General features: G+C 48.5%; 1 protein-coding gene across 1 annotated transcript; it reads right to left on the minus strand.

Annotated features, from left to right (window-relative positions):
- Nucleotides 1-1,361: 1,361 nt before the first annotated feature.
- Nucleotides 1,362-3,172, minus strand: LOC140915368 (uncharacterized). The gene is made up of 2 exons (XM_073354957.1): nucleotides 2,556-3,172; nucleotides 1,362-1,967 (listed from the first exon to the last, which is right to left on the minus strand). Exons 1-2 carry the CDS (start codon nucleotides 3,136-3,138, stop codon nucleotides 1,813-1,815), a joined length of 738 nt encoding a protein of 245 aa, XP_073211058.1. The 5' UTR covers nucleotides 3,139-3,172; the 3' UTR covers nucleotides 1,362-1,812.
- Between the last annotated feature and the right edge of the window lie 7,384 nt (nucleotides 3,173-10,556).

The raw sequence follows: 10,556 nt of genomic DNA on the forward strand, positions 1-10,556 counted from the left end.
ATACCGGGCGAGGAGGCGACGTCAGCGCGGTCCCGTGAGTGATCAGGACATGGACACAGATTTCTCTGAAAGCATGGGCCCTGACAATGCATGCATCATGGTGCTAATGGGGCAGGTTCATGCTGTGGAAAGCCGATTCTGGGCTCGGGAAACAAGCACAGACTGGTGGGACCGCATAGTGTTGCAGGTCTGGGACGATTCCCAGTGGCTGCAAAACTTTCGCATGCGTAAGGGCACTTTCATGGAACTTTGTGACTTGCTTTCCCCTGCCCTGAAGCGCATGAATACCAGGATGAGAGCGGCCCTCACAGTTGAGAAGCGAGTGGCGATAGCCCTGTGGAAGCTTGCAACGCCAGACAGCTACCGGTCAGTTGGGAATCAATTTGGAGTGGGCAAATCTACTGTGGGGGCTGCTGTTATGCAAGTAGCTCACGCAATCAAAGATCTGCTGATATCAAGGGTAGTGACCCTGGGAAATGTGCAGGTCATAGTGGATGGCTTTGCTGCAATGGGATTCCCTAACTGTGGTGGGGCTATAGACGGAACCCATATCCCTATCTTGGCACCGGAGCACCAAGCCGCCGAGTACATAAACCGCAAGGGGTACTTTTCGATAGAGCTGCAAGCTCTGGTGGATCACAAGGGACGTTTCACCAACGGCCGGGAAAGGTGCATGATGCTCGCATCTTCAGGAACTCTGGTCTGTTTCAAAAGCTGCAGGAAGGGACTTTATTCCCAGACCAGAAAATAACTGTTGGGGATGTTGAAATGCCTATATGTATCCTTGGGGACCCAGCCTACCCCTTAATGCCATGGCTTATGAAGCCGTACACAGGCAGCCTGGACAGTAGTCAGGAGCTGTTCAACTACAGGCTGAGCAAGTGCAGAATGGTGGTAGAATGTGCATTTGGACGTTTAAAGGCGCGCTGGCGCAGTTTACTGACTCGCTTAGACCTCAGCGAAACCAATATTCCCACTGTTATTACTGCTTGCTGTGTGCTCCACAATATCTGTGAGAGTAAGGGGGAGACGTTTATGGCGGGGTGGGAGGCTGAGGCAAATCGCCTAGCTGCTGGTTACGCGCAGCCAGACACCAGGGTGGTTAGAAGAGCACAGGAGGGCGCGGTACGCATCAGAGAAGCTTTGAAAACCAGTTTCATGACTGGCCAGGCTACGGTGTGAAAGTTCTGTTTGTTTCTCCTTGATGAAACCCCCCGCCCCTTGGTTCACTCTACTTCCCTGTAAGCTAACCACCCTCCCCTCCTCCCTTTAATCACTGCTTGCAGAGGCAATAAAGTCATTGCTGCTTCACAGTCATGCATTCGTTATTCATTCATCACACAAATAGGGAGATGACTACCAAGGTATCCCAGGAGGGGTGGTGGAGGAGGGAAGGAAAATGCCACACAGCACTTTAAGCACAGCACTTTAAAAGTTTACAACTTTAAAATTTATTGAATGACAGCCTTCTTTTTTTTGGGCAATCCTCTGTGGTGGAGTGGCTGGTTGGCCGGAGGCCCCCCCACCGCGTTCTTGGGCGTCTGGGTGTGGAGGCTATGGAACTTGGGGAGGAGGGCGGTTGGTTACAGAGGGGCAGCAGTGGCAGTCTGTGCTCCAGCTGCCTTTGCTGCAGCTCAACCATACACTGGAGCATACTGGTTTGGTCCTGCAGCAGCCTCAGCATTGAATCCTGCCTCCTCTCATCACGCTGCCGCCACATTTGAGCTTCAGCCCTGTCTTCAGCCCACCACTTACTCTCTTCAGCCCTCCACCTCTCCTCCCGGTCATTTTGTGCTTTCCTGCACTCTGACATTATTTACCTCCACGCATTCGTCTGTGCTCTGTCAGTGTGGGAGGACAGCATGAGCTCGGAGAACATTTCATCGCGAGTGCGTTTTTTTTTTTCTTTCTAAGCTTCACTAGCCTCTGGGAAGGAGAAGATCCTGTGATCATTGAAACACATGCAGCTGGTGGAGAAAAAAAAAGGGACAGCGGTATTTAAAAAGACACATTTTATAAAACAGTCGCTACACTCTTTCAGGGTAAACCTTGCTGTTAACATTACATACATAGCACATGTGCTTTCGTTACAAGGTCGCATTTTGCCTCCTCCCACCACGTGACTACCCCCTCAACCTTCCCCCCTCCCTGTGGCTAACAGCGGGGAACATTTCTGTTTAGCCACAGGCAAACAGCCCAGCAGGAATGGGCTCCTCTGAGTGTCCCCTGAAGAAAAGCACTCTATTTCAACCAGGTGACCATGAATTATATCTCACTCTCCTGAGGATAACACAGAGAGATAAAGAACGTATTTTGGTTGAATGCCAGCAAACATACACTGCAATGCTTTGTTCTACAGTGATTCCCGAGTACGTGTTACTGGCCTGGAGTGGTAAAGTGTCCTACCATGAAGGACGAAATAAGGCTGCCCTCCCCAGAAACCTTTTGCAAAGGCTTTAGGACTACATCTAGGAGAACCGCAAATGCCAGGGCAAAGTAATCCTTTCACATGCTTGCTTTTAAACCATGTATAGCATTTTAAAAGGTACACTCACCAGAGGTCCCTTCTCCGCCTGCTGGGTCCAGGAGGCAGCCTTGGGTGGGTTCGGGGGGTACTGGCTCCAGGTCTAGGGTGAGAAACAGTTCCTGGCTGTCGGGAAAACCGGTTTCTCCGCTTGCTTGCTGTGAGCTATCTACAACCTCCTCCTCCTCATCATCTTCTTCGTCCCCAAAACCTGCTTCCGTATTGCCTCCATCTCCATTGAAGGAGTCAAACAACACGGCTGGGGTAGTGGTGGCTGAACCCCCTAAAATGGCATGCAGCTCATCATAGAAGCGGCATGTTTGGGGCTCTGACCCAGAGCGGCTGTTCGCCTCTCTGGTTTTCTGGTAGGCTTGCCTCAGCTCCTTCAGTTTCACGCGGCACTGCTTCGGGTCCCTGTTATGGCCTCTGTCCTTCATGCCCTGGGAGATTTTCACAAAGGTTTTGGCATTTCGAAAACTGGAACGGAGTTCTGATAGCACGGATTCCTCTCCCCAAACAGCGATCAGATCCCGTACCTCCCGTTCGGTCCATGCTGGAGCTCTTTTGCGATTCTGGGACTCCATCATGGTCACCTGTGCTGATGAGCTCTGCATGGTCACCTGCAGCTTGCCACGCTGGCCAAACAGGAAATGAGATTCAAAAGTTTGCGGTTCTTTTCCTGTCTACCTGGTCAGTGCATCTGAGTTGAGAGTGCTGTCCAGAGCGATCAGAATGGAGCACTCTGGGATAGCTCCCGGAGGCCAATACCATCAAATTGTGTCCACAGTACCCCAAATTTGAGCCGGGAACGTCGATTTAAGCGCTAATCCACTTGTCAGGGGTGGAGTAAGGAAATTGATTTTAAGAGCCCTTTAAGTTGAAATAAAGGGCTTCACTGTGTGGACGGGTGCAGGTTTAAATCGATTTAACGCTGCTAAATTCGACCTAAAGTCCTAGTGTAGACCAGGGCTATGAAACATCGGGCACTGGCTACTCCTGGAAGACAGGATATTGGGATAGTTGGTCTATTGATCTGACCCAATATAATTATTCTTGTGTTCTTACAGTAAGCGATCTCCATGAGCTTCCTTAATATTAAGACTAATGGCATCCAAATTATTGCTTTGATCTGTAATTACCAGACATTCTTTAGCTGATGCTTACAGAAGTTACAGCACTCTGACTAGTCAGTTTAGCTTGTGTTGGGAACTAAAGCCTGGAGGTATATTGGGTAGTATAATTTAAAATTGAATGACAGCTTCTTGACACCTGGATGAGGTTAGGTAGTTACCTACACATGACAGATCTTTGCACTTTTATTTACATTTTCTTTTTAGTTAATGCAGTTGTCATTCACAGATCTCACTATCCATGTGTGTTCTTTTGTTAGCTAATTAGTAAGATGAGATGTAGAATATTAAAACACCAGGAGCTTTGGCCCAGAATCTCAAAGGCACGCAACTCTCATTAAAATAAATGGTAGTTAGCCGTATAAATACCTTTGAGGAGCTGGACATTTGTACTTGCCTGCAGTAAATGGCTTGCAATGCTCCAAACCATTCATATTTAGTGTCAGTTTTTTCTTGCTGCATTTTCCACTATGGCATTTGGTTCCCTTTAAAGTTAGACTAACCCATCCACATTTTATAAAACAAGCCAGCATCATCTAAAACGCAAATGTCATTCTCTGAACAGTTTATAAGAAGATAAAGACAAGTGTTGTTTAGTCTCTAGATTAGTCAGGACTTTTGGGTTCTACCTACAGTAGTGCCAAGACTCACTGTGGGACCTTTAGTAAATACTTCACCTCTCTATGCCTCCTTTCTCTGTCTGTAAAATGGGCAAAGCAGCCCTAGTATTCTGTTGACTGTTACTCTTCACTTACCTTCACAAAAATGTTTGTGAAGTGTTGCTAAAAAAAGAAAATGGCTGCCATGTCCACCTCAGATGAAGTGATCCCACTGTTTACAGATTCCTTCCAGAGAGAGATGTTGCAGATTATATCCCACTGTCATCTGACAATTTCACCATTTGTTACCTTGAATTTCTCATTGACAGCTCTTTCCTTGTAGCCTGATTTGTGCCCTGTGATCTCATGGGGCTATTTTCAGCAGACAGAGCCAACTAGTGACAAGTTTGCTACATTTGTTCACTAGTACAATTCCCCAAGGATTTACTGGGGAGGATTTAATAGACTTCTGAAGTATTAGTGAAAGAAAGAAATATCTAATACCTATCTTGATATCTCTTTACCTAATTAGATGTTTAATTGCTTGGGGAACTAGTGTTCTTCATTTAAAATAAAAATAATGGAAATTTTAATTATTTATAAAAATGAGAATTTTAAACAAAGCATTTATTTATTGTTAGTTTTAGAGACTGTTTATCATATCTAATGTTAACAACAGTTGCTCCACTATTTGTGAGGTTCTGTCAGCCCTTCCACTGTAAGTCCCATCTTGAATGCATATAAAATATTTGCCATAAAAATTAATTCCAGGATGAATCTTGCAAATAGATCTTATATGATAGGCACAGTTTCTAGTTACATAGTTCAGAGGGCAAATCCTGATATTCCCCATTCACCCAGTTTTATTAGGTCTCGCTACAGTTTCTGTGGCATCATCTCTAGCCTTGACTAACCTAAATGATTTTATATTTGCAAATTTTACCACTCCATGATCACTCCCTTCTTCAGCTCATCTAAAGCAATTTAATTAGGTCAAGAAGATATTACGGATTTCATGTTATGGGAACCCTTGAACATATTATGGGGTATATATATGTAAACCTTCACACATGGGGGAGGGGAGGGAGAGGAGGAGGGGAAAGGGAAAGAAGTGGTTCAGAGGAGCTCAGTGCCAAATGGAAAATGTGGAGGAAGGTTAGTTTTGTGGCTACGGCACCAAACTAGGATCAATTCCTGGCTCTGCCACAGACTTAGTTAATTATCTTTAATGATCAGACATTCTGCAGCAGAATCAGAATGTAGCCCAGGCTGCAACTTCAAAGTGCTGTCTATATAGCTATTTTCAGAGAGCTAACGCAAGCCCACTAACCCAAATCTTTTAGCCTTCCATCTGGGAGGCTTACTCCAAATGTTGTGTAGACATACCCTTAGGGCAGGGGTTTCAAACTCGCGGCCCGTGGGCCATCTACGGCCCGCAAACCTCCCCAATGTGGCCCGCAGGGCTCCAGCAATTTTGGGGCCACCTCTCTCCCTTGGCCCCACCTGCCACCCCCAGCACTCCCCACCCCAGGGGCCCCAGCAGCACAGGGGAGCAGAGCAGCATCTGCCTGCTCGCTCCACTGGCTGCCAGCTCCTCCCTGTGGCTCCGGGGTGGGGCAGGACTGTGCTTCCCCGCTCTGCCCCCGCCCCGAGCGCCCCTGCAGCCAGTGGGAAGCTGCGGGGGCGGTGCCTGGGGGCCACAGCGCACGGAGGCCCCCCCGGCCCGCCCCTCTTTGGAGCCCCAGGTAAGCACTGTATCCCCACCCCCTCCAAGAGCCTGCACCCCTACCCACACCCCCAAACTCCCTCCCAGAGCCTGCACCCCCACCTCCTCCCCACATACTCCCTCCTGCCCCAAACTCCTTCCCAGAGCCTGCGCCCCCTCCCCACGCCCCCCAACCTCCCTCTCAGAGCCTGCACCCCTTCCCACACACCTCTTCCAAACCCCCAAACTCCCAGAGCCAGCATCCCCCTTCCCACATACCCACTCCTGCCCCCTAAGTCCCTCCCAGAGCCTGCACCCTCTCCCGCTCAAACTCCCAGAGCCTGCACCCCCCCCTTTCCGACACACTCCCTCCCACCCCCAAACTCCCTCCCAAAGCCTGCACCTGTCCCCCCTCCTCCCTCCCAGAGCCCGCAACCCACCCCCTCCTCCTGCGCCCCCACTTCCTGCCCCAGCCCAGAGCCTGCACCCAACACCCAAACTCCATCCCAGAGCCTGCACCCCAATCCCGTACCCCAGACCTCCTCCCCCATCCAAACTCCCTCGCAGAGCCTTGGGCAAGTGTGGGGCAGAGTTTGGGGGGGCGGGTTCTGGGTGGCATGAGTGACATTATTGGCCTGCTGGGAGGATCTGAGGACTGGCACTGGTCCTAAGGTAAATTGAGTTTGAAACCCCTGCCTTAGGGGAAGATTCTGCTATCCTTATTCAAGGTGCTACTCAACAAGAATAAGAGGAGCAGATCTAGCACTCACTACTGTGCTTCACTGCCCCATTTGTAAAATGGGAGAAAATACTTCTTTGCTTCATTGGGATTGTAAGGATAAATTCATTAGTGTTTGGGAGGTGCTCAGATACTGGCAAGATGGAGCCAGTATAAGTTATCTAGATAGGGAGAGCATTCTTACTGCCTCTGCCAGATTACTGGTGGGAGAGTACACAGCAGGATCTGTGTTAACCTTTAACAGGGGGCCATGTGTTTTCCTCCCAACTCTGGTTCAGCTCCCTTAGCTGGTGTTACTGAATAGGCACGCCCGTGATACACCCTTGTGTTCCCTACATCTTTGACGGTCTAATACTGCTGCCAGTAGACGTTTCTTGTCCTTGCACGGGTGCAGAGACTGAGATTGTAACTCACACCATCCATCAAGGTTGTGAGCAGCAGGGAGAAGGTTCCTTTCACCCATCCACTCTTTGTGCACCTGTGCAGGCCAGCAACAGTCCTGCCTTCAGTATTCTCACTACAGTTGGGCAAATGTATTTTTTGCTTTTTTTTGGCTATGACATGTAGGAAATTTATTTTAATGTATGTATTTATTTTGCAATGGAAAAGAACCTAAATGAATATCTTGTGTTTCCATTACCTGGCTGGAATTAAGGCATGTTAATGATGATAATCATAGAATCCTAGAATATCAGGGTTGGAAGGGACCTCAGGAGGTCCTCTAGTCCAACCCCCTGCTCAAAGCAGGACCAATCCCCAACTAAATCATCCCAGCCAGGGCTTTGTCAAGCCTGACCTTAAAAACTCCTAAGGAAGGAGATTCCACCACCTTCCTAGGTAACGCATTCCAGTGCTTCACCACCCTCCTAGTGAAAAAGTTTTTCCTAATATCCAAGCTAAACCTCCCCCACTGCAACTTAAGACCATTACTGCTTGTTCTGTCATCAGCTACCACTGAGAACAGTCTAGATCCATCCTCTTTGGAACCCCCTTTCAGGTAGTTGAAAGCAGCTATCAAATCCCCCCTCATTCTTCTCTTCTGCAGACTAAACAATCCCAGTTCCCACAGCCTCTCCTCATAAGTCATGTGTTCCAGTCCCCTAATTATTTTTGTTGCGCTCCACTGGATGTTTTCTGATTTTTTCACATCCTTCTTGTAGTGTGGGGCCCAAAACTGGACACAGTACTCCAGATGAGGCCTCACCAATGTCGAATAGAGGGGAACAATCACGTCCCTCGATCTGCTGGCAATGGCCCTACATATACATCCCAAAATGCCATTGGCCTTCTTGGCAACAAGGGCACACTGTTGACTCATATCCAGCATCTCATCCTCTGTAACCCCTAGGTCCTTTTCTGCAGAACTGCTGCCGAGCCATTCGGTCCCTAGTCTGTAGCGGTGCATGGGATTCTTCCGTCCTAAGTGCAGGACTCTGCACTTGTCCTTGTTGAACCTCATCAGATTTATTTTGGCCCAATCCTCTAATTTGTCTAGGGCCCTCTGTATTCTATCCCTACCCTCCAGCGTATCTACCTCTCTTCCCAGTTTAGTGTCACCTGCAAACTTGCTAAGGGTGCAATCCATGCCATCCTCCAGATCATTAATGAAGATATTGAACAAAACCGGCCCCAGGACCAAACCTTGGGGCACTGCACTTGAGACCGGCTGCCAACTAGACATGGAGCCATTGATCACTAGCTGTTGAACCCGACAGTCTAGCCAGCTGTCTATCCACCTTATAGTCCATTCATCCAACCCATACTACTTTAACTTGCTGAAAAGAATACTGTGGGAGACTGTCAAAAGCTTTGCTAAAGTCAAGGAATAACATGTCCACCGCTTTCCCCTCATCCACAGAGCCAGTTATCTCATCATAGAAGGCAATTAAATTAGTCACGCATGACTTGCCCCTGGTGAATCCATGCTGACTGTTCCTGATCACTTTCCTCTCCTCTAAGTGCTTCAGAATTGATTCCTTGAGGACCTGCTCCATGATTTTTCCAGGGACTGAGGTGAGGCTGACTGGCCCGTAGTTCCCCAGATCCTCCTCCTTCCCTTTTTTAAAGATGGGTACTACATTAGCCTTTTTCCAGTCATCCAGGACCTCCCCCAGTCACCATGAGTTTTCAAAGATAATGGCCAATGGCTCTGCAATCACATCCACCAACTCTCCGATGCAGTGCATCCAGCCTCATGGACTTGTGCTCGTCCAGCTTTTCTAAATAGTCCCAAACCACTTCTTTCTCCACAGAGGGCTGGCCACCTCCTCCCCATGCTGTGCTTCCTAGTGCAGCAGTCTGGGAGCTGACCTTGTTTGTGAAGACAGAGGCAAAAAAAGCATTAAGTACATTAGCTTTTTCCACATCCTCTGTCACTAGGTTGCCTCCCTCATTCAGTAAGGGGCCCGCACTTTCCTTGACTTTCTTCTTGTTGCTAACATACCTGAAGAAACCCTTCTTGTTAGTCTTAACGTCTCTTGCTAGCTGCAACTCCAGGTGTGATTTGGCCTTCCTGATTTCACTCCTGCATGCCTGAGCAATATTTTTATACTCTTCCCTGGTCATTTGTCCAATCTTCCACTTCTTGTAAGCTTCTTTTTTGTGTTTAAGATCAGCAAGGATTTCACTGTTAAGCCACGCTGGTCGCCTGCCATATTTACTATTCTTTCTACACGTCGGAATGGTTTGTCCCTGTAACCTCAATAAGGATTCTTTAAAATACAGCCAGCTCTCCTGGACTCCTTTCTCCTTCATATTATTCTCCCAGGAGATCCTGCCCATCAGTTCCCTGAGGGAGTCAAAGTCTGCTTTTCTGAAGTCCAGGGTCCGTCAAAGCTCTCCTTTCTTCCTTGTGTCAGGATCCTGAACTCAACCATCTCATGGCAACTGCCTCCCAGGTTCCCATCTACTTTAGCTTCCCCTACTAATTCTTCCCGGTTTGTGAGCAGCAGGTCAAGAAGAGCTCTGCCCCTAGTTGGTTCCTCCAGCACTTGCACCAGGAAATTGTCCCCTACACTTTCCAAAAACTTCCTGGATTGTCTGTGCACCGCTGTATTGCTCTCCCAGCAGATATCAGGGTGATTGAAGTCTCCCATGAGAACCAGGGCCTGCGATCTAGTAACTTCCGTTAGTCGCTGGAAGAAAGCATCGTCCACCTCATCCCCCTGGTCCGGTGGTCTATAGCAGAATCCCACCACGACATCACCCTTGTTGCTCACACTTCTAAACTTAATCCAGAGACTCTCAGGTTTTTCTGCAGTTTTGTACCGGAGCTCTGAGCAGTCATACTGCTCTCTTACATACAATGCAACTCCCCCACCTTTTCTGCCCTGCCTGTCCTTCCTGAACAGTTTATATCCATCCATGACAGTAGTCCAGTCATGTGAGTTATCCCACCAAGTCTCTGTTATTCCAATCACATCATAATTCCTTGACTGTGCCAGGACTTCCATTTCTCCCTGCTTGTTTCCCAGGCTTCTTGCATTTGTGTATAGGCACTTGAGATAACTCGCTGATCGTCCCTCTTTCTCAGTATGAGGCAGGAGCCCTCCCCTCTCGCGCTCTTCTGCTTGTGCTTCCTCCCCGTATCCCACGTCCCCACTTACCTCAGGGCTTTGGTCTCCTTCCCCCGGTGAACCTAGTTTAAAGCCCTCCTCACTAGGTTAGCCAGCCTGCTTGCGAAGATGCTCTTCCCTCTGTTCGTTAGGTGGAGCCTGTCTCTGCCTAGCACTCCTCCTTCTTGGAACACCATTCCATGGTCAAAGAATCCAAAGCCTTCTCTCCGACACCACCTGCGTAGCCATTCGTTGACTTCCATAATTCGACGGTCTTTACCCAGGCCTTTTCTTTCCACAGGGAG

Source organism: Lepidochelys kempii, chromosome 7 (assembly GCF_965140265.1).
Source record: "Lepidochelys kempii isolate rLepKem1 chromosome 7, rLepKem1.hap2, whole genome shotgun sequence".
Taxonomy (NCBI): Eukaryota; Metazoa; Chordata; order Testudines; family Cheloniidae; genus Lepidochelys; species Lepidochelys kempii.

What these genes read in the sequence shown, in the direction of transcription:
- LOC140915368 (XM_073354957.1), bottom strand. Translation starts at nt 3,138, where the DNA reads ATGCAGAGCTCATCAGCACAGGTGACCATGATGGAGTCCCAGAATCGC. An exon ending in AGGCGGAGAAGGGACCTCTG is followed by an intron (nt 1,968 to 2,555) that starts GTGAGTGTACCT and finishes TTTCTCCACCAG; the next exon opens with CTGCATGTGTTTCAATGATC.